General features: G+C 44.1%; 1 protein-coding gene and 1 long non-coding RNA gene across 2 annotated transcripts in view; both read left to right on the top strand.

Annotated features, from left to right (window-relative positions):
- Positions 1-1,189: 1,189 nt before the first annotated feature.
- Positions 1,190-13,628, top strand: MRPS30 (mitochondrial ribosomal protein S30). Its single transcript, XM_006269200.3, has 5 exons — positions 1,190-1,768; positions 3,324-3,469; positions 7,600-7,705; positions 8,617-8,793; positions 13,147-13,628. Exons 1-5 carry the CDS (start codon positions 1,219-1,221, stop codon positions 13,443-13,445), a joined length of 1,278 nt encoding a protein of 425 aa, XP_006269262.1. The 5' UTR covers positions 1,190-1,218; the 3' UTR covers positions 13,446-13,628.
- A 5,875-nt stretch (positions 13,629-19,503) lies between these two features.
- The window catches only part of LOC109285248 (uncharacterized), a 93,498-nt gene continuing 88,983 nt past the window's right edge, over positions 19,504-24,018 (top strand). The window contains exon 1 of the long non-coding RNA XR_002092928.2: positions 19,504-19,579. This is a non-coding gene — a long non-coding RNA (uncharacterized LOC109285248). The remainder of the gene's footprint in view (positions 19,580-24,018) is intronic.

The following is a 24,018-nucleotide window of genomic DNA, read 5'->3' as shown; positions in this document are numbered from 1 at the left end:
TAAAGGAGAAGAATCACTTCTGCTGGCAACACTCCTACAAATGCAGCCCAGTATGCCCTTAGCCTTTTCACAAGAGCACACTATTTGCTCACTTTCACCTTCTTGTCCACTGCAACTGCCAGGTCCTTTCTACAGAGCTGCTGCCCAGCCAGCAGTGGTGCATGGGATTGTTCTGTCCTGACTGCAGGACTCTGCCCTTGTTCTTGTTGAACCTCATGAGATTTCTTTTGGTCCAATCCTCCAATTTGCTAAGGTCTCTGAACCCTAGCTCTACCCTGCAGCATATCTATCACTCCCCCAACTTGGTATCCTTCCTACCTGCTAGCTTAATTTTGTGACCCCTAATTCTTACCTTGTGAGACACAGTAAGCGACAAAGCCCAATTGAACTTTCTCTTTGCCATTTAGTATATTGTAAGCCATTATCATGATACATGCGCAGTGCCGTACCGAGACTCCTGGCAGCCCTGGGTGAACTTTATGTACCAGGCCCCGCTTTGCCAGAGATCATGATCTTTTTGTTGCAAAAGTCTATGACGCCTGTGGCATTGATATCTTTAACTAATTCATTCTCAATTGGTAACATTGCCCAGTTCTGTCTATATTACAATCTTTTTTGGGAATTGTAATTTTTTTTTTATTTTCGGGCCTGCGGCAGGCGCCTCCTTTGTCCATGCCTGTGTCTGGGTCTGTTCATGCTTTCCCTCAAGCCTGTCTTTTTGGAAGCTGAACTGGCCTAGGCTCTGTAGTCTCTCCCCATATGGGTGATACTCTCAGATCTCTGTACATTTTTATTCTGCTCTTTCAAGATCAGAGTATGGGGAAGAGACCTCACCTGTGCTGCACGACCACCTCTCCCCCCTCGGGCAGACCCCCTGCGAGCAGCCACAGCACTGAAGAGAGGCCGAGCTCCAGCTCTGCGGAAGCCGCCGCCTGAAGAACGCAGCCCCAGGGACAAGGCAGCGCCCGCCACGCGACCAACACTGGGAATGGGAGCAAGACCCCATCCCGCGCTGGGCATCACGGGAAGTGTAGTTCCGCCGTGTAACCCCCCCCCCACACGGAGCATGCGCAGTCAAAGGGAGGTGAGCGCCTCTAGTTGGGGCCCCGCCTCTTCCCCTTGCCTCTTTCGCATTGGTCCGGCTGTGTCTCACGTGACCCGCAGCGGCCAATCCTCGTGCTACAGGGCAGGCGCCGGCCCGCTGGCGGCCAGCACAAGATGGCGGCGTTCCGCAAAAAGTGGTTCGATCTGTGCCGGCTGGTGCAGGCGGAGTCCGCGGCTGCGGCCGCGGCCGGGGCCGGACTTGGGCCGTGCTATCCGCCTGTGGTCGCGTCCGTTACGGCCAAGAGCAAGGCGGCGCAGCAGCGGCGCCAGGGGCTGTTCCACCGGCTGCTGCACGAGGCGGACTCCATCGAGAAGAAGCTGCAGCTGTACGGGCAGCGCCAGCGCCGCAAGTTCGTGGTGTACCCGCAGACCTTCGCGCTGTGGGCCGACCGTAGCTACCAGAGCTTCACCAAGACCGCCTTCGTGCCCAGCCTGCCGCCCGCCCGCCGGGCCCCCGCCGACCTCGCCCTCGACCTCGACCTCGGCGCCCTGCGCGGCCTGGCCTGCGACGCGCTGCTGCAGGAGCACTTCTACCTGCAGCGCCCAGCCGTGCGCGGCCCCCGCCCCCACGAGCCCCTGCACGGGCCTTTCCTCACGCAGCTCGTCACCTCCCTCAGCGGCCGGTTGGCCGCGCACAACCCGCTGCTCGCCACCTCCACCCTCGGTAGGGGCCGGCGGTACAGCTGCTACGGCCACCCTGTTTTCAGTATCAAAAAAGATGCCTGGGGGGAGGGAGAGGACAAGGGGGAGGGGTGAATGGATGTATCCTGGCTCTGCCCCTCATTCCTAAGCCACAGTTCCCCTCTTCCCCCCCCCCCCCAATACTGCCTCTCACTCCTGACCCACTCTACCCCACCTTGGTGGTGCCACTCACTGCCAGCCCTGCTGGTGTCCCTTGCAGCCACTTGCCCTGCTAGTGCCCCTTATTCTTGGCTTACAGCCCCCTATCGTCAGCCCACAGCCCTGCCAGTGTCCCTAACTCATGGCCCTGAGCCCTGCAAGTGCCTCATATTCCCAACCCACAGCCCCCTGGCTTCCTAGCCCTGCCAGTGCCCCTCATTCCTGACCCAAAGCCTCCTGTCCCACCCCCCAGCCCTGCTAGTGTCCCTTATGACCCCGAGCCCTGCCAGTGTCTCTCACTCCCAACCCACAGCCCCTTGCCCCTCCAGCCCTGCCAGTGTCCCTCATTCCTGACCCAAAGCCCCCTGCTGCCATGCAGTTGTCATGTGTGCGCCCATGCAAGCGTGCTCTTGTTCACCTGTGAGCAGTTGCCAAGTTATGGCGGAGCGGGGGGGAAGGAAGCAGAAATAGAGCTCAAACCTGGACATTTGCTTGCTTTTTAAAAAAAAACTGCCTGGACAGTGCGCAGAGGTCCCAAAAAAAAGGATGTGTCTGGGAAAACCCGGATGTATGGTAACCCTAATGTCTGTGACAGCCCTACTGTGCTGCACCTGACCAGAGGCCCGGGGCATCATGGGGGAGGGGAAACATTGCCAGGTAATATGAAATTATCATATTGGAAGCTCCAAATTATCGTATTTGCAGAAAAAAACTATCGCACACTGAAAAGTATGCAAGTAAGCTGTCATCTTATTTGCTCTGTATTGCTTGCTGTAAGTCACAAGTGAGGGAGAGCTCACTGAGCCATCAAAGTTGAATCATTTATTTATTTCAAGGCAAGCAGAGCTGGTGGCAAGCCCAAAAGGTAGTTGACTTCCCAAGCGTGATTTGGGTTTTGTGTATGCTGCATCAGTTAGTTGCCTTGAAAATTACTGTACAACACTTGGGAGGTGTGATAACTGGGGGGATAATCCTTGCAGGCAGGGGAGGGAAGAGACTTCCCTTCCTGGACTACTGCTGTAGTGGCTTCCTTGTGGGGCTCCTCAGGAGCTGACTGTGGTGCCTGTTTGCTTCCCCTCCCTCCAGTTGCCTATTGGTTGCAGGGCAGTGCCTGCTCTTCCAAGGCTTGCCCTTTCCTTGCCCCCTCCAGATGTGCTGCTAAGTGGGAAGCTGCCTTGGGGGGCCTAAGGTTGGGTAGGGCAAGGCTGCACCTGCCATGGCAGAGTCCTGGGGGCAATTGTGACACCCGCTCCTAATCAGCACCCAGAGCTTGTGCCTCTTTCACCCCCCCCCCCCAGTTATGTTACTGTAAGTATTTTATCATAAGTGCAGTAGGGCCCATGTGGGGCAGGTTAAAACCAAGGTGTGCCTCTTTTCAGACTTGCAGCCGCAGGTGAACTTCTATTGGATGCGAGGGGAAGAGGTCGTTCGTCATGGACACCGAAGCGGAAGAGTTGATCCAGTGCGATTTCAGATAGATGACAAGCCACTTCTTCAGATTCGTGTGCCAAAGCAGCTTCCGGAGGCATGCTTTTATTATTTGTTATTTGAAATTCCTTTTGTTTTAGTACTGGGCATGGACCCATCCTAGGTTGTACTGAGCCGTATAGAAAGACACTGGAGGAGAAGACCCAAGCTCAAGAGTGCCTCCATCTTAAATATTCAAGAAACATAGCATTAATATAAATAAGTAACCTTAATGTTACTTCTGACTTAACCAGAATGTTTCTCATGGAACAGTTTACTGGGGAAACCTTACCTTTCTATATGAAGGCATCATTAACATGTGTAACATATTTGTTAATGAACTTGGTTAAACTATGTTATGTTCGTATATTAGCATTACAACATGTCAGGGGGCTTCCAAGCATAGAGGAGGACATTGGACCAGAACCAGGCTGACTTCATGGGTACCTATATCTCCCTTCCTACCCCTCCCTGAGAGGATTATCTGTGTCAGCAAAGTTGGATGCCCAGGTTTTTTATACAGTAAATGAGAGGGCCTAAGTGCTCTTCAAGGATCGGCCAGATAGCATAGCGGCTCAGAAGTGAAGTGCCTAGCACTGATCTGTAGGAAATGGTAGGGCTAGGGGTGGGTCGTCTTTGAGAACAAACTCCTCCTCGGTATGTGGAAGGAGCTTACATCGTGGTGGTATCCAGTTTGCTTAGAAGGATGGCATTAGCTTGATGCAGGATGCCTAACTGATAATAGCATTAACTTCAATGTAAAGCCTGACTCTCCATGTTTACTCCACGCCAGCTGTGGGGATGGTATTGCCTACCATTCTCCTAATAGCAAAAGGGTTAGCAATTAACTGAGGTCTAAGTTGAGGTTCTGCTTCTTTTCTATAAGCCTGGAAGGCATAAGCCAGCATGGTGTGTGTACCCTATTAACTTGTCCTCATTGTACCTTGTCTGCTGGGCAGCAAAGAAGGCAAGGTTCATGGGATCAAAAGGTGAGCATACAAGAAAGCAGTCAATAGACTATTGAGAGGGGAGACTTGTATTTCCCCCTGCCTTCTCCCCTGGCAAAGTTTTATATTTCTCTATCAGACCAGGAATCAGATTGTTATTTCTGGGTTGCAGAATAATTTTCTTACTTGCTCTCTAGAAAACTCTGGTTACAGGGACTGGAACCCAGGTTCCCCCCTTTCCCAGGGAATAATCTAGATCCCCTGTTCTACTTCCTGGGCATGTGCTTTGTTCATACCCGTGGAATACGAGTTGGAATAGGTGAGTGGCAGTGATATCGTGTGAGATGCATGTGTGCTGTTAGTGTCAGTCTCTGGATGTGCTTTCTTGATATAAAAATGAGTTCTGTTTGAATTCTGAGGAGACGCAAAGACGTGGGATGCAATATAAATGAGCAACAGATGGAGCTATTGGTAGAGGCATGACAGAACACATGAGGTAATCGAATCATGAGAAACAAAAAAAAAAAAAGTACTTTGCCAAAGTGTACAGTGTTTGGGTTAAGTAAAGACAAGTTTGGCTCAAGCCTAACTTGAAGTTATATGTTGGGGAGTTGAGAAGATGCAGCACTTACCAGCTAGACCAGGGGTGTCAAACATGCATCCAACAGGCCAGGTTATCAGATTCAGAGTCTTGATGGGGGACCTTCCCCTAGTGGCAGCTAAGTGCCTGGGCAAGACCTGTGGTGCTGGAAGCCCAGGAGCACCATGTCTTACTCCTGTGGTGGCAGCCAGGGGACTGTCTCTTCCTGCAGTACTGCTGGGACTCCAGTACTACTGCCCTTGCCCAGGTGCTTGGCAACCAAGCCTGTGAGAGCCTCAGAGCTGGAGCCCCAGTAGCACCATGGCAAACGGTAGGTATCGCAGGTGCTTTGTGGACATATCAGGAAGAAAGTTCATGGTCAGGCTTGTTCTAATGGTGCTGTTGGGATTGCAGAGCTGTAGTTTTTGCTTAGGCACTTGGCTGCTGTGGGAAGAAGCTGCTGTGCTGCTGGAGCTCCAGTGCCAGCTTGGTTGCCAAGCACCCAGGTAAGAGCAGTGGCGCGGGAGCCCCAGCAGCACTATGGGAGAAGCCCAAGACTGTGGCTTGTTCTCATGGCAACACCCAAGTGTCCAAGATGCCAGGCCTGTTCCCCCCAGATCCCAGACTGGCTGGAGCAAGTGCCGTGTGCTGGATATGGCATGGGGGTGGGGAGGTCCACAGGTATGATCTGGCCTGTGGGCCAGCCCTGCACTAAGAGCAAGATGAGTTTGACACCTGAGGTAGACAGTGGAGCTTCATAAATCCTATAAAATGAATATTTTTTTTAACTGTTAGCCTTAATCTTTCCTATGAAGAATTTTTCTTCTAAAGTTTGAGGTGAGTTTAGCCAGTTTATGGATAAGTAATGGGTGAAAAGAAGTCTAGCAAAATATGACTTAAATGTCTAAGAATGACTTTAAATAGTGGCACTCACAGTACTTTTAAGTCTGTAAGGCTAACATTCTGTATAGTGACTTTGCTCCAGTCTTTCAGAAAACTTCTAGAGAGCTTTTAACAATAGCTTTGCTTAACCTGCACTTACAGTTTCTATGAAACATGCAAACTATTTTGTAGAACAAGGTTTTCAAAATCATATTACTCGACAAAAAGTTTTTACCTGTCCTCCTTCCCCCTTTCTTCCCTTCTCTCCCCCCTTCCCCCTCCCCTGAAAAAAGATAGATGGATGACTAGTTGCGCTAGTCATCCATCATAACCTTGGGGGCTGGGGATAAAGAGAAACTATTTTAGGTTCTTAAGAGTGTGGCTAGGTGGTACAATGTAACAATATGCTGAGGTATCCAAGCTTGCTCTGCAGTTTGCCAAAGAGATAAAATGCACACCAAGGATTTCAAAAGTAACTACTAGTTTTGGTTGGTTTGTTGGTTATTTAGTTTCTTTGCCCTCCCCCTCATAATTGTCCAACACTTGACCCACTTCAGGTCAGGGAGGAAGTCAGCATTATCAAGATGGGGTGTCCAATGTGAGATTTCTTGAAGAGACCAAAGTTACTAATCGCTTTTTAAACCTGTGATTCTTATATCTTATGTTTTGAGTTGTATTATGATGAGGCTAGAAGTCAAATGCAAAATAACTGTCAAGTGGTTTTGCTCTGCCTTGTTCCTCACTTACAAATGTGGGAATGCTAATTTTATTTGATTGGAAGTGAAGTCCATTTCCAGAGCTTAATGCTTGTTAGCACTACAGTTATTCAGAGAACGGCAATTGAATCACTTCTATTTTACCCAAGTAAAAAGTTTACAGTTATATTTCTAACAAAAGGCTGAGACTTGTGGATGTTGGTTCCCCAGCATTTTCTAGTTGTGATTCTAATTGCAGTCAGACATGTAATCCTGTCAGTAGTTGCTGCTATTTGTGTGCCCAGAATTAACAGGAGGTGGGGACTTTCCTTCACCTCAGATATGTAACTGTCTGTGCTCTTAATTATTCCACACTTTAGTGGGAACCAAACGGGGGCAATTTAGGCCAGTTTCGTTTAAGGATAAGCTCTTCCAGTTTAGCAATTGCAACACAGTAATTGAGGGTGCAGGAATGGTTACAGTGTCTAAGCTGTTTCATGGTAAAGTCTTTTGCTAACTAAAGAGACTTACTAGAACAGCTTGTTTGCTAACAAGTAGGCATGACAGACTTAACCATGTCAGCTGCTCCATAATAACTGCCTGCTCCCTTTCTCTCCTTGAGGAGAGCTAAAGCAAGAGTAAGCTCAGCTTACTCATGAATGAAATGGGGCTAGGATGCTCTTGTTTAGTGTTCACATAGTGCAGAGTAACTGGGCCCCAGAATAGTGAGAGAAGAACTGTCCAGATACTGTAGGCCGCATTCCTCATTAAAGGCACGCTGGGTAACTATTGCATCAAAGGAATTAAGGTGTCTGTGGAGTTACCGTCTTCCCCAAGTTGAAGAGCTGCTGCTCTAGGACAAATGTGCCATTTTGTCCCATTTTTTTCTCTTGAAACAGGGCAAAAATTTTGTTCACCAGTACAAAATAAAATTATAAATTCAGCAAAAGGGGTGGGTGAGCATGTATGTTTATGGACTGATACCTTTTACTTTTTAAGCAAAAATTGATGTCGTCTATCAGTTTTCTGAGACAATTAATTATGTTGTTAATAATTATTTTTCCTTACATTTTTTTTTATCAAGTTTGTACCTTTGGATCATTTAGTCACTGAAGAAATTCCTGTTATTAATCACACACCAGACAAACTTCCAATGTTCAAAAGACAATATGAAAACAAGGTATTTATAGGTAAGTTTGTTTTTTTTTTCCCCACTGTGTAAAAACATAGTGAAGAATTTGATTTTTTTTTTGTTTTTTGTTTTTTTTTACCGTGTGTGTGTCTGTATTCACTTTAATTATTTAATTGGAAGGAAATGGCCTGTTGTGAGAACCAGTACCAACTGTAAATCTGCTATCAGTTGTCACTGTTACTGTACTGTGAATGCTGGGCATGCTTTAAGGGAAAAAAAAAAAAAAAGGCAAGGCTTCTTGTATCCCACTCTTAACAGATGTGATGGTGAAATAATGTTAGATGCATCAGATTTTAGAAAGGAGCCATTTAAACCTTCATCTTCAAAATGCCAATTTTGTTACTAGGTCATTGAGAGTCTTATGACTCTTTCCTCCCCCCCTCCCCCCCCCCCCCCCCCCCTTTTTGCTATTTTGTTATGGGAGGATTTAGGCAGCTTTTGTTTTAAGGAAACTACAGCTAGTCCCTAATAAACGAAATGCCTGCAGAATTGGGTTAGAGCCTAGCTTTAACCCTTTACTATGCCAAAAGCCTATTTGCTATCAGAAGACAAATTGCATGTCAGTGTTATAAGGCCATGGGTGTCATTTCTAAAGGACATCTAGTCAGTAGAGAGTAGCATAACCATATACACACAGAGATCCCAGTTCTACCTATTAAGACCTAAAGGTGACCTTAATACACTAGAGCAGGGTTGCTGAACCCCTGGCCTGAGTACAGTTATGGGATTCATTTTATTTTATTTTTTTCTTGAGGAAACAAGGTAGAGGAAGTCAGAGTTTTGGAGTAACTTGTGATCTATGATGTACAGACACTTCAATATAGAAAAATGTTTTCCCTTGAATCTGTGTGTATAACTTTTTTTTTTTTTTTTTTTTTTAAGTATTTCTCATTCTTTTTGTGGCCTTAGGATCAAAGGTAGCAGATCCCTGCAGATACGGACACACACAATTTCATTTGATTCCTGATCGATTGAAAAGGGAGAACTTAATAAAAAAAAATCTTGCTCATCAAATTGAAGTTGTTAACCGAGCTAATGGTATTGCAAGTCTCTTTGCTTGGACAGCAGCACAAGCTATGTATCAAGGTGAAACGAAAATATATAGTTTGATTGTCCTAGGTTGTGTAACTTGTTTTCATTTTCCACTTTCACTTTCTTTTTCTACATAACATGCTTTAATTTTCATAATAATTACCCCAGTTCTCCCTGTAGAAGTCTTAAGCACCTACAACCTGGGTTTTTTTTTCTAAACAAGATATTATTAACACAGGCTTTTGAAACTGACCAGAGAAGAGCAGCACTATATAGTTCAGTAGCACCAAACACTGATGAATACAAAGTGGATGGCTTCTTTCATTTTAATAAAAGGACATCAGCCTAAATGGCTCTGGCCTTAAATGTAAATAAGATGCTCTTGATTATGAACATTACTTAAGTGAAAGTGGATCACAATTTCCTTTTTGCTGCTAGGAAACCTGATGCTATTATGGAAGTTAATGAAATTGTGGTTACTTAGCAAACATCTGGATTTCTGTCCTTTACTGATCCCTGCTATTTGCGAACTTTCTCTTGTGAATGTGAAATCAATGAAATGACTAGTCCATTTTGTTTACTGCCTCCATAATTGTGCCCAAAACTTATGACATGGCACTTGAGTAATCTGAACTTGCATATTATGTTAGTTGATGTGTTGGTTCTGAGACACTTCTCATAAACCTAACCTTCTAAAGGGTCTGTGCTGAAGACTGGCCTGCTTGTCAAATAATTGACATTTTAAAGTCAGTATAATGGGCAGAATATCAGTTTCTGAAAGTCTAAAATGTTCATATATTGATATATTTGCTAGTCAATTTGATATATCCACTCCTTAATTCTGAAACTCAGAAACATTTTAAAAAAGAACAATCCCCAGTTTTTGGATTTGTTAGGACAATTCTGCATGAAAGTTAATCTTCCTTTCTTCCTTAAACTTGTCTGAAATAAAGGGTTGGGGGGGGGGGGTGAGAGAGCATAGCTTTTAAAGCAAAGAGAATATCCATGATGTTTAGATGTCAAAACAGCTTCAAAACTAAACACGTGTTGAAATTTCGCACAGCCCTACTGACCACCTTTATTACTGCCATGGATAAAGCAGCAGCTATTCCTGTAATACAGACAAAGCCTCAGGAAAATAAATTTCTGAACCTCTTGCTAGGAATTCTGCATCATTTTCAAAACTTTTTTTTTTACTTTCTTCATATCGGAAGAACCAAAGGAAACCTGTGCTTGTGTTGCATGCCAAAAATAAGGTTTTCTGATGAGTAGCTGGAACTGACAATTTCTTTTCATGTTCGCTTCATCCCACAAGAAAATGTTGCATTGTTCAAGTATGCTATCTTTTGAGATGCTGTTCCTGCTAGAGTATCTAGTGATGATCAAACTGCATATGCTATACCATAGTTAAAGCAGCAGCAGTTGTTGAATTTGAGGTACTTGGCTTGTCCACTGTAATCTCATTGCTGTTGTAATGATCTATGTTTTTAGGAGCGAGATGTTATACCGTACAAAGACCTGTTATAAAGAAACTCTAGCATTTGTAAACTTAATGTTTTGAAAATAAATTCCCGTTCTCTTAAACCAGTCCAACTTCCTTTTGGACTATAGTATGGTAATATATTTGGATCTTAAGCTGTTTGTATAACTAGAGTCAAAATGAAGTAAAGTACAATCTTGTTTTAGGTTCTTGGAGTAGGTATCTGACAGCTTCAAGTAAAAAGTCTTTGGAGGAAAAACAGTATTTCTGAGTTGGTTTGTAGGCCCTTCATATTTCGCTTTCCATTCTTTACTGGAAATCCATGACAGCCATATTTGCAAAGGGCTGAGCCCAGTCTTCTCAGAGACAGATGGTGTTCTTCTCCAGGATAAAGAGATGGATCAGAGCTGAGTTTTAATAGCTGGCATCATTCTGAAAATGAGGATAACATCATTATGGAGACAAATTGGCTTCAGCAAGAGCAGTCTTTTTTTTCCTTTGGCTTTACAGTATTTGCCTGGCTACAGTCTACTAGATCTTGATGCTGAGTTAACTCACTTTGTAGCAAAAAGAAAGGCCCTAAATTTTAATATGTAGTGCTTTCTAAGTAACAAAACTGAAGAAAAACATTACTTAATGTACAATAGATTAGAATGGCAAACAGAATAGCATAAACATGGTACAAACAATCTGGCTTTCTAAAACACGGTGCGTAGCAAGCTCTTGCAAGCAAGGCAAAATCTTTTCAGAGCATCTGATATTTTGAGCCTATCAGTAGAATAAGCTACTAGAACCCAATCCTATGAGCTTGTGCTATATGTACAATGAAACATGAGAGGCGTTGATATGCGAATGAAACTAGGCCCTCTTAAACCTTAATACAGAGCTGCTTGTTACTGTTAATGCTTGGCCTTTCTAACGTGTCTTGTACTAAATTCTAAGTGTATAGATAAACATGCTAATATACTTCTAATGGATTAAAGAGTTTACTTCCCAAGGTGCATAGATTGCAACTGACCCTTTATTACCACTAGTACACTTCTTATCTGCACTCAGTTGATTTAAAAAAATGTTAATTGAGAGATCCTGTGGGGACCTAAGCTAGCTATCTCATTCACAAATCTTGACTCTTAATTGCATTATTGAAGTCTCTGTAAGAGTTCCCTAAGATTTCAACCTTAAAGACAAGCCAAGGTTCAAGTGAACTTTAGGGGCACTTTTATACATGCATGTGCTGCAGTACCAGGTGCTTCTGAAAAGTGCCTGGTGCTGCAACTCATGCAGTTGTAAAAGCGGTGAAATGCATGTCTGCACTCAGAAAATAGTGGCAGTCTGCTTTTTAAACTAAAAAACATTGAAGATGTATTAATTCAAAAGCGCACTGTTGCTACTTTCTCTGTGCTGATGCGTATGTCACCCCTTGTACAACTGCAAGTGACACAGCGTAGTGTGTGTCGGCTCACGTGCAGAGCAGGCTTGATTAATCAAGTCTGTTCTGACATGCTGGAGATCAGTGCATCACAGAATGAAAAAGTATATGTATAAATGCCCTAATTTTGGTATAAATAGCACAAGGTAATTGATGGCATTAGCTAGTTGCCAGTTTCTAGTGCCAGAAGCTAATAACTTGGAAGTAATAGCACCCTGTCCTAGGTTACAGTGATGAAAATACCTAATTATACATCTTTGTAAAGCAATATGTTGATTCTATATCAAATTGTGCATATGTAATGATATCTACTTCTCTCAAATGCCCCTAAAACTTAATATCTGTGTAAATAGCTCTTAAAAGATTTCAGTAATACTCACTGATACTTGAATTCAGCCTTACTGGGCATTCATACATGTGATGGAGTTCTTCTCCAACATGTACCAATTAGCGTGAGTCAGAGCAGACTCAATTAATTGAGTCTGCTGCAAGTTTGCTGGAGTGTGTTTAAATAGCATGCTTCAGCAGCCTCTGTGTTGCATGTTTTCAGTGTCCCTGCATTTCAAAATGGTGCGGGGGATGTTAACTAAAGCTCCTCTAAAGAGCTTTAGTTAAAGTGCCTGCATTGCCATTTTGAAGCATAGGATGCTGAATACACGTCACTGTGAGCACTTTAATTAGAGCAGCTGTTAGCATATCTGTTAGCTGCTCTAATTAAGGCGCCCCCCTTTCCTCCACCCTGAAGCACATGTATAGATGCAATTGGCATCATATACTAGTGCTGGTAATATAATTCTATACTGTGAGGCTTTACCTAGCTGCCTTAAATTTTATTTCTAGATGTAAACACTGTTGAAGGAAATGTAGGTGCCTGTGTTAAGTGTTGTACACTGCATATGTTACTGTACTTGCATAACGGCATAAATATTAATGCCAAACTATCTCATATCGACTACGAGGTAGTATATCAAAGCCCATAGACGATGCTTAATGTGATCTGGTGAATCCATTGTTCATAAAAAATCTCGCTACATAAATAGTTGTATAAAATTTCATTGCTTCATAAATGGAAGAGGCTGTCAAAGTTTTGATTTGATTTTACTTTTCTAGTAAAACGTACAGAAATTCATGCATTAGTTATCTAACTTTTAAATGTGCAGTTTCGTACAAGAGAGAAATTTGGCAGGTTTATTAACAATCCATGCATGTGTGGTGATTATGTTCCCTTTTAATGTGAACTGTGCACATAAACGTGAGAATTCTGCATCCCTATCTTTAAAAGAAGTCTCTTAAAATTTTACACAACTTTTATAATTTTGTGCATGTGGTCACTTTCCAAGCAGTTGTAAGATTACACACCGTAGTCTTAATTTTTTTTTTGTTCCTCCTTAAAAAAGTGTGTAGCTGTTTCTATAAGTAACACCTGGTTTTGACTTGTGTATGCTTATTGGAATGCTTTTTATTTCTTGTATAACTAAGCTGTACTTTCATTTTGCAGGCTTCTGGAGTGAGGCTGATGTAACCCATCCCTTTGTATCACAGGCTGTGGTCACTGATGGACAATATTTTGCTTTCTTTTGTTACCAGCTGAATACCTTAGCGCTTACAGTTGAAGCTGATAAAAATAACCCTCGGAAGAATATCTGTTGGGGAACAGATAGTAAGCCATTATATGAAGCAGTGGAAGAAAATAATATAAAAGGCTTTAATGATGAAGTTCTGCTTCAATTAGTTCAGTTTCTGCTAAACAGATCTGAGGATTTGCAAACTGATAGACTACCACTTGCCTCAGCCTAGGATTGATCTAAAATTGAATGGAAACACTTTGCAGGAGGAGAAAACCTTTCAAAGTTATTTCTACAAACTTATGTGCATATTATATTGTATTAAAGAAAAGTGTTCTGAAATCCTTGTCAGTCTTATTCCATCACAAGTCAAATATGTGGTACTATATGTTGGAAATAAATAATTAGAATAATTTTACTGCCTTACAGTATATTCTTGCAAATACGTTATACATTACTTTAATATTAACAAAACTAATCTATTTTTTTTTAACTTCTTTTAGTCAAGGTTTTTCCATAACAACTCGGCACTGGATAGTTTCATTTAGACTGCAAACACTTAGTGATAGACTGTCTTTATGATGCAGTAACTTTAGTAGTTGTGGAAATAGGTAGCATTTCAGTATAATGTTTTCTGATTTTGATATCAAAGAAATTGAGAATATCCAGTGTTCAATATGATAAAATAAGTGGAGGGGAGAGAGAGAGAGAAACACCGTATACAGGTTAAGTTTGTTTGTTGGGTTTTTTTAATGTATCAAGTGTGTGGAGAACCTTTAATTAAAAGTTGTATAATCCTGTATCTCTTTATTGCTGAATACCTCCCTTAACTCAGTTCTGTTCAGCAAGTGTGTTACAGTTGAATCTTTAACCAACTTTATACAAGTTTCAAATCATTACTTCACCCTCAGACTAATTTTTTTTTATTTTTTTTTACTTACGTATAGTAAGCATCTTATACTGCCATATAGTATAAGCAGGCAGCCTAGTCTAAATAGTTGACTGCTCCTTGCTGCATCCCTTCTCTGTTAATCTGAGACTTCATTTTTTCCTGACTTTGCATGCTTAAAGCCATTAGATTAATAGCAAGTACCCACTGATTTCAGACAAAATGAGAAGTATAATGTATTCAATATGTCGTGATTCAATTTTAATAGAGGAAAAGGTAAGGGGGGGTTTAAATCCCCTGTGGATAACAGAGGAGGTCCTTGGTTACTTGCCCAGCATAAGAGCTTGTGTGTGTGTGTGCACACATGCACACACTTTGGCCCAGATTTAATTTAAATAGAACTACATATTCACTGCATGGAACTACTTGGATGCATCCAACCAAAGAGGTTTTCAGAATTATACTTGATGCTGCTGCTTGTATGAATGAGAAGCTAACAACAAGCAAAGTAAAACTGCACAGCGCTTTCCCTTTGCCTTAGGAAAGGGTATTTAGACATCAAGTTTTGGCATTGATTTCAGTGGGACTCTGATTTCATACCAATGTGTGTTGAGATGGGGGTGGGGGGTGTGTTGGGATTCATAGGTTTCATAGGCATTAGGGCTGGAAGGGACCTCGGAAGATCATCGAGTCCAGCCCCCCGCCCAAAGGGCAGGATGTCAGCTGGGGTCATAGGATCCCAGCAAGATAAGCATCCAGTTTCATCTTGAAGTTGTTCAATGAAGGCGCTTGAACAACCTCCGGTGGCAGGCTGTTCCAGACCTTGGGGGCTCGGACAGTAAAGAAATTCTTCCTTATGTCCAGCCTGAAACGATCTTGTAGTAGTTTGTGACCATTCGTCCTCATCATCCCTTGGGGCGCTCTGGTGAACAAACGTTCCCCTAGATACTGGTGGTCACCCCTGATAAACTTGTAGGTGGCCATCAGATCACCCCTGAGCCTGCGCTTTTCCAGGCTAAAGAGCCCCAGGGCTCTCAGCCTGTCATCGTAGGGTCTGCTTCCCTGACCTCTTATCATGCGCGTGGCTCTTCTCTGGACTCTCTCAAGCTTCTCCACATCCTTTTTGAATTGTGGAGCCCAAAACTGGACGCAGTACTCCAGCTGTGGCCTCACTAAGGCCGAGTACAGGGGGAGAATGATGTCTCGGGATTTGCTTGAGAAGCATCTATGGATGCAAGCCAGCGTTTTGGTCGCTTTACTAGCCGCAGCATCGCATTGCAGGCTCATGTTCATCTTGTGGTCAATGATGACCCCCAAGTCTCTTTCTTCCATAGCGCTAACCAACATAGCACTGCCGAGCCTATAAGGATGCTGCGGGTTTTTTTTCCCAAGGTGGAGAACCTTGTATTTATTGGTGTTGAACACCATCAGATTCTCATCTGCCCACTTGCTGAGCCTGTCCAGGTCAGCCTGGATCATCCGCCTGTCTTCTGGTGTGGATGCTTTGCCCCAAAGTTTGGTGTCATCGGCGAACTTGGCCAGTCCGCTTCTGACTCCAGTGTCCACATCATTAATGAAGATGTTGAACAGTATGGGTCCAAGGACAGAGCCCTGGGGGACCCCACTGGTCACAGGACACCACGATGAGTGACTTCCATCAATTACTACCCTCTGGGTCCGACCCCGGAGCCAATTTTCCAGCCAGCGGATCGTGGGGGACCCAAGGCGACAATTGGCCAGTTTCTCCAAGAGACGATCATGGGACACCAGATGGAAGGCTTTTTTGAAGTCAAGATATATGACATCAATCTCATCTCCCTTGTCCAGGTGATAGGTCACCTGGTTGTAGAAGGAAATGAGATTGGTCAAGCAAGACCTACCCGCAACAAACCCGTGCTGGCTATCCCTTAAGATGTTGGCATCGGCCAGTCCATTAAGGATGGCCTCCTTAATAAACTTTTCGAAGATCTTCCCCGGGGTTGAAGTCAGGCTGATGGGCCTATAGTTAGCCGGATCCACTTTCCTCCCTTTCTTGAAGATAGGCACCACGTTGGCCTTCTTCCACTCTTCAGGCACTACACCAGAGCGCCAAGAGTTTTCAAAGATCCGCGCTAGAGGCTGGGCTATGATGCTCGCCAGCTCCTTGAGTACCCTGGGGTGAAGATTGTCAGGGCCGGCTGACTTGAAGGTATCCAGCTTCTCAAGATGTTCCTTCACAAAGTCAGCATTAATGGAGGGCAGGGGATCACCCTCACCCGGACTTCCCGGCCCTGTAGCAGGCACAGGCGTCCCATGGGGCTGATGAAAGACCGATGCAAAGTACCTATTTAATAGGTTGGCTTTTTCCTGGGCGTCAGTTGTCAGTTGCCCCATCTGGTTCAGCAGGGGTCCAACGTTGCCCCTGCTTTTCCTCTGGCTCCCCACATATCTGAAAAAGGACTTTTTATTGTCCTTGATGCTCAAAGCTAGCTGGAGTTCAGTTGCAGCCTTGGCTTTCCTGGTCTGCTCCCTACAGGACTGGACCAGTGCAGAATAATCCTCCTTGGAGGTGACTCCCATCCTCCATCCTTTGTAGGCCTTTCTTTTTAGCCTCAGGAGGTCTGCTAGGTCCCTGGAGAGCCAGGGGGGCTGCTGTGTCCTCTTGCTGCCTTTCCTCCGAGATGGAATAGACTTAGTTTGTGCATTGAGGATCGCTCCCTTGAGGAGCAGCCACTCTTCTTGAACTCCCCTCTCCCTGTGGTCACAGTCCCTTAGGGCCTCACTGACAAGCCTCCTGAGCTTGTCAAAGTCGGCTTTCCTGAAGTCAAGGACTTCCGTGTTGCTGACTGACTTGCCAGCTTTTCGGCGGATGGTGAAGGTGATCAGCTCGTGGTCGCTGTCACCCAGCTTCCCATCGATCACTAGGTCGCCGACTAGGTCCTCCCCAGTAGCCAGCACCAGGTCGAGCAGCGCTTTGCCTCTCGTTGGCCCATAGACTTCTTGAGTCAGGTAGAGGTCATCCACGCACGAGAGGAAGCTCTGCGACCGCTCAGATTTTGCTGAGCGATCCTCCCACGAGATGTCTGGGTAATTGAAGTCACCCATGACAACCATGGTCCTGGAGCAAGCTGCCTCAGCCAGTTCCTGGGCAAACTCCTGGTCTAGCTCAGGACTTTGGGTCACCTTCCCCTTAAACATTTGGCAACTTCAAGCTGTTATTAATATATGTTTTCCTGTGAATAGTTCCCTGCAAGCATTTTCTTGTACAATAGTAGGCCCAATGATACTTTGGTTTTTGCTCTGCCATGCACTGCGAAGACTAAACTTTAGTTGGTTAGTAAAAACTGTCAGATGGTCCAGGCATAGGTACATTTGGCAATTCCAGTTGTTTGGATGTTCTTACTTAATTCATCCTTTTAGCAAACTAGAATGTACAAATTTGGACACTGGCTCTGTCTTCAGCAGTCTGTCTGTCACTCTTCTTCCCCCCCCCCCCCCCCCCCCCCCCGTTTAAAAAAAAACTAGCCTTTAATTTTCATAATCTGGCCAAGTTTTTTCTTTATTTTGAGGACAATATTTTTCAAGGGTTCAAAGTATTTTTATCTCCATCTTAAAGATGTGTGGCATGTGGAGATGCTTTACTTTGAATACTGTAAGCTTATCTGCTTATTGGTCTGTTGAGTGGAGAAATGTTTCAATGGTCTGCCATTAGAGTAAAGCAGGAGTATTAGACAATGCTTTGAGAATCTATCATTGGAATTGTCAGAATCTTTCAGTAGGGTTGGAAGGGACCTCCAGAGGTCATCTAGTCCAACACCCTGCCTGAGGCAAGATCCTCCTTATCCATTTAGATCAAAGGGCTTCTGAGGGAAGGACAAACCTTTAGTATGAAATGAGATGGGGACTACTGTTAACTGAAGACTCTACCTCCAGATTTCAGCTAAATTACAAAGCTTTTTTTTTTTCTCTTTTTTTGCCAAGTGATGGGAGCAGCAGCTTGTAAGGACTCCTTATTGCTTGAAGGTCAACGCAATTGTGGAGAGTCTTGTTAGATCAGCAGTTGGCAACCTTTTTTTTTTTTTTTTTTTAGGCTGTGGGCTAAAGTGACCCAATTAGGGTGAGAAGCAGGTTGGTGATAGGACCCAGTCATAGCTGACACTTCTACCTGCTGCCAAATGTCACCTGAAGCCCAGGGGCCATTAGTTGATATGACCCTTGTTTAGACTGACATCTCAGGGAATGTCTGAAGACAATGATGCCTTCCTAAGTTTCCATCAGAGAATGTTAAGCCTTTAGGTCAGACATACAGTGATATAATTCTTGTATTCAAGTGGTGACTGCTTCCTGCTTTATGAAGAATTGCATACGGCTGGTGATAGATGGTAGAACTATTGCACCCCATTCTGAAAGGCAAAGGGGAGACTTGATGCTAGCAAAAAAAAAACAATCTGTCAGTGACCATGAAAGCTAAATGAGTAGTGCAGTTAAACACATTCCCAAACACTATGTTTAAGTTATTAAAGAAGAAAAACTGATGAACATTGGGTGGTGCTGTTTACCATTTTATTAAGGAGGAAGAAATTGCATCAGCTTTGCTTTACTGGTTTCTCACTGACTAACAAAGCTGAGAGAAGAAGTCATAAATATGTACCAATCTCTAGAGCACACTCTTTTTGTTTCAGTAACTTAAAAGTAAAATGGTATTAAAATCTCTCATCTTGCAGTTGTATTGTGCTCAGACAATGAAGAGAAAAAGTCCCCCTCCCCCCCTCTTTTTTCATGCTTAATATATAATTGCTAAATATTCAGTGCTAGGAATCTTGCAGTTTCTGATGGTTTCTGTTCTTTAGTTCCATTCAGCAGAAACTTGACTTGATTCTGCTGCTTTAAATCCTGTGGGACCAATGTTCTCACTTTGGTATCCTATTCTGCGGGTATCTGGCAGAATAAAAAAAAGGCAAAGAGAGGCAAAAGGGATGGAAACTTACAAAGTAAGTTTGGTTTACATTTATTAATTCAAACCCAGGTCCAGTGGGGTGTTGTGTGAGGGAGTGTAAAAGAGAATATGTTTATAATAATGAGGGAATTGTTTGGTTTGGTTTTTTTTAAGTATTTTATAATCCTTAAATGCTGAACTATTTTACTTAAACCTTGAATTATACTCAAACAGATGAGTGGTTTTGGAAATGCAAGATTTCCACTGCCTTAAGTTCAAAGATTGGAAGCCTTGCCCAAAAACTAACCATGAATGCAAGGAGAGAAAAAGATTTGTTGTAGTTCCCTTATTTTTATTTTTTTATTTTTTGGCACCAAGTACAATCTAATCTTGAATTACAGGAACCCATGGAATCTTCCATTCAAGATATATGGTGTTAATGTTTAATATCTGCTTAACCCATTTCCTGGTTCAGGAATCTGCACTCCTTTTTAGTGCATGTCTCATTTTGACTTGTTTCTGCTACAAATGAGGCTTCAGTTAAGTAAAATATTCTTTGCATGTGAGTATTCAGTATTTCTTTAAGTTCTTTTATTCCTTGAACGTTAGCTTATTGGGGTAGGTTTTTTCCCCTGCTTTTGAAGAGGTAAAGGAGGAGAGACTTTGGTTTCTATTAGCCTTTAACAAGGCAAATGGGTTCTAACTCCTCTCCTGTCTAAAGAGGAAACAGTCACTGCCCAGTGCATTTTCTTTAAAAGGGCTCTTCTTTCCAGTTCTGTTCATCCTCAGCACTTTACCTGTGATCACTAGTATGTAAATATACTTCTCTTGCTTCTGATTGCCCCCTAAGAAATAGAATAATAGCCCAATAACGTTCTAAGAGTAGAGTTCCCAAAGGGTTGTCCTTCCCTCAAACCCCTTTGATCTAAATGGTGTCCCAGGCATGATGAAGGAGAAGATTATATATTTTTTAAGGAGAAATATAGCAGCTTGGATAGATTTCCTCACTACATTTGTCTAGGTCCATGCTCCTATGTATTCTATAGCTGTGCCGTTAGGCAATCTAGTCCTTCCTTAGGACACAGGACAGGACACTAAGCAAAGCCAGACAATAGAATTCTCAAAATATTGCATGGAGTACCTAAGTTTTCTGCAGGGCTGGAGAACAATAATGTCTTCCATAGGACCAGCATCGGTACTATGCAGCCATTCCCCGCTCCTCCCTTCCTCTCTGCTCATACCCTGCAGAACCCCATGTACTTCATGCAGCAGAGCTCCCCCCCCCCTGCCCCCCGGCTCATTAAAGGTGATTTACCTTTGATCCTTTTTCTGTTTGTATGCATGCCTATAATGTTTTATGCACAGAACTGCTATGTGGCTAGATTGGTGATTCTTAACTAGGGAGCTGCAGCACCCTGTGGTGCCTTGAGATCCTTTCAGGTGTGCCAAGGATTGCTACACATCATTAACACTATTCGGTGTCAAACATAATTCACAAGATTAAACCCAGAGATTTCAAATAGGAAACCACGGTGTGGGGGTTGGCAATGTTTTTGGCAAGTTCCAAAAATACCCCAACCTCAACCCATGCCTTGACTTGGCATGCCAGGGGCAGGCAGGGGTGGAGGGGAGCTGTGAGGTGTCCAATCCTAGGGGCTGGGGTTGTGCTGCCCTGTCCCTTTCCCCGCCATGCACCCTAAGGTGCACGTGCAGCCCAGGCTCACAGCGGGCAGCAGCCAGGCTGCAAACAACTGTGCTGGGGTCCAGAGCCCTAGCCCTGGTCTATGGCTGGAGGCAGCATCTTCGGTGAGCGGGTGGGAGGGACGAGGACTGCACTGCCCCAGCCTCTTCCCTGCTGTTGTTTGCAACCTCTCAGCTGCCTGTCAGAGCTCTGTGCAGTTGCTGCCTGCCATGGAGCCCATGCAGCTTGCAGCAGGGTGTGCAGCCTCTCAGCCCCCTGCTGTGAGCAGTCTGGGCCCCGTGGCCAGCAGCAGCTGCCCAGAGCCTGGGCCGGCTGTAGCATGCCAAGCAAAATGGCTCCACATGTCGTATTCTAGCACGCGTGCCAGGGGTTGCCGATCCCTGCCATAGTTTAAAATGTCCTGACCTGTTGTGGTCTTTCTGAGTGTTTTGGGGTTTTTTTTGTAACAGAAGAGTTGTTTCATTAGTTTTCACTCGCTTTTTGAACTAAATAACGGGTGGCATTTTCTGAGGGATCCCTGAGTCTAATGAGGGGTGCCTTAAATTAAAAAAGATGGAGAGGCAGTGGACTAGATGTCAATATCTTCAGTTCAGTTTCAGCTTATTTTATTTTATATCAAATCAGTACAACTTCACTGCAGTAAGCCCAACTGTACTGCTTGACAGAGTAAGAATCACTTGTGGGATTCGGCCTCTGTTCTAGATCAGAGGTTGGCAATATTTTTGGGCAAAATTCCAAAAATACCCTCAACCCTGACAGACTTATAAGATATTGGCATGCCAGGGGCAGGTGCTGGGGGAGCTGTGAGGGGCCCAATCCTTGTGGCAGTGTAGCCCTAGCCCCTTCCCTGCCATCCACCCTGGGCAAGTGTGCCAAACAAAATGCCTTCATGTGCCACACTCTGGCACTTTTGCTGGGGATTGTCTACCCCTGTTCTAAATTATTTCATAGACATTAGGGCTGGAAGGGACCTCGAAGATCATCGAGTTCAGCCCCCTGCCCGAAGGGCAGGAAGTCAGCTGGGGTCATAGGATCCCAGCAAGACAAGCATCCAATTTACTCTTGAAGGTGTTCAATGTAGGTGCTTGAACCACCTCTGATGGCAGGTTATATATCTTTTTAAGGCATTAGTAATGGATGGACAGGTATTCAAACAGTGTTTGATATTGGCAAGTAATGCAGCAGTTCACATTGGTACACCTGAGACAGAAAAATAGCTTAAAGGCCAAGCTGAGATTCTGTTTGCTGTCAGTCCTTGCACAAGTGTCATTACCCAATGATTGTGTGTGCGCTTCGGCACTGCAGAATTATTTCCCGCCACATGGAGCTTTCTTTGCACGGTGCAATTCTCAGCTGCAGAGAGAGAACCCCGGTGCAAAGGAGTTCCCGCTGCTCGCATGCAAATTTGTGTCCCATTATTGGCTGTTTCTAAATTATTCCCACGTGGCGGCTAGCGATTGGCTTGCTAGCCGTATAAGAGACTTGAGCAGTTTCCGCCCAAGTCGGAGATCTCCGGGGAGGACCTCATTTAGGGGGACTCCGCATCCATCTCGTGGAGAACTCTGGGCCACGTGGTAGAGCCTAGCAAACTCTGCGCATGTCTCGGAGCCCACCGGTGGTTTGATCACCCATCAAGAGTCTCTCCCTGTCACCGGACGATCCTTGATGTACCCCAGCCCTGCGTGCTCGTTGAGAGTCACAGCACGGACTCTTTTATCGGTTAAAGAGCTCTCATCGTTTGAGTTTTCTTTTCTTCTATCTACAACTGTAACCAAACAAGTTTTCCTGCCTGCACCGCGACCATCTACGGTGTAAGTAAAATAATCTTTAATCGACCTCTACGCGTCAGTGCCTAATTCTAGTCCGCCGTGCCGACTTCCCCGGCCCACGTGCCCAGGCTGCTGGCCGCAGCCCCTCGGTCCCGACAAATAGAACATGCGTGATTTTGCTTTTCTGTTCCTGTTGCTATAGAAATGGAAAAAACGTAGTCAGCAGTCATGCACCTGCACAGGACTAATATCTCAGCCCATAGGGAAATGTGAACAGAAGCAAAAATCACCTAGCCCATTCTTCTGTTTTTCCTAAAAGCAATTTGAATGAGCAATGCTCCCAGCCACAGCTTCCCCTATGAAAATATAGTATGTAAACTTTAGACAGGTTTTAAAAATTTTTTTCCTTTAATATATTTTGTGGGAGGTGCTCTTGGAAACATACTTATGTCCTTTGTAGTGTTTGCACAAACAAGTCATGGAGTGGCAATAGCTGTGAAATAAATTGTTTGACGAAGGTTTTTCCAAACCACACTTGTGCTTTGCCCACCATTCTGTCCTCTAGGACACTCAAATACCAATCCCAGCTCCTCTTTGCTTAAAATCTACTTATGTTGCATAGAATATTGCTGGCCAGATGAATTTAAACCTATCCAGTCACAAGTTCAGGGTCTGATTCAAAACAGTAAGGCGAGTTCTGAGTTCTACATGTTTGCAAACATTTCCAGTGTTCCTAGGGATGCTGCTCTTGCTATTAGCCTTGGAAGGCCCATAGAGTTCTTATTTTAAATTCTTGATTTTTATTTTTTTTATTTTTGTTGTTGTTGCTGTTGTTTTTGTTTTGTTTAATGAGTGTAATTTTGGTAACTTTATTTTTTAAATTCCTTCACCTGACAGGTGTAGGGCTAGACTCAGAGTAGCTAAGGGAGCCTAAGAGCATGGGTGTTACTGTGGTATAGTATAGAAGAGTACTGCTCAAACCCTTTCCCCCCCCCCCCCCCCCAAGTGGGCCAAACTTCCAAATCAGAATAGTTCAAGAGCTGCATAGAAAAGCAGTATTACCCTTTGGAATATCCTAATAAGAATTTTAAATAATATTGAAACAAAACATTTTAGCAACTTTTGGGTTATCAATACACAGTAGAAAGTTCAATGTTCTGTAGTATTAGTTTAAATTTTATTAAAATAGTTAAACTTTAAACTTCTAAAATAAACTAGAGCCCTGTGCATCAGCAGAGATTGATGGGCCACGGGCTTGCATTAGCAGGTAAGGAGCAAGCTGGCTTCCAGCTTCTTGGTGTTGGTGGGGAATTACCCATAGGAGGGGACAACAGCTGGAGATTGCTCAGCTGGCAGCACTGTACCCTACCTCAACTACTGGTGCTTTCTAGTGCCCTACCAGTGTCTCCTGAAGGGAGAACCATGTGCTTTAAGAACATAGTAAGAGTGGGATATCATGTTCTGGCTCAGAGTTGTGGGGCTTTTTTTTGAGAGAATTGCTGTTTTTCAGGACTGTAGCCAGCCCCATGG

Source organism: Alligator mississippiensis, chromosome 3 (genome assembly GCF_030867095.1).
Source record: "Alligator mississippiensis isolate rAllMis1 chromosome 3, rAllMis1, whole genome shotgun sequence".
Lineage (NCBI taxonomy): Eukaryota > Metazoa > Chordata > Crocodylia > Alligatoridae > Alligator > Alligator mississippiensis.
This window is presented reverse-complemented; position numbering and strand designations above follow the sequence as displayed.

Coding starts and splice junctions, on each gene's coding strand:
- MRPS30 (XM_006269200.3), top strand. CDS start 1,219: ATGGCGGCGTTCCGCAAAAAGTGGTTCGATCTGTGCCGGCTGGTGCAG. Junction 1,769..3,323: donor GCTCGCCACCTCCACCCTCG/GTAGGGGCCGGC, acceptor GCCTCTTTTCAG/ACTTGCAGCCGCAGGTGAAC. Junction 3,470..7,599: donor TGCCAAAGCAGCTTCCGGAG/GCATGCTTTTAT, acceptor TTTTTTATCAAG/TTTGTACCTTTGGATCATTT.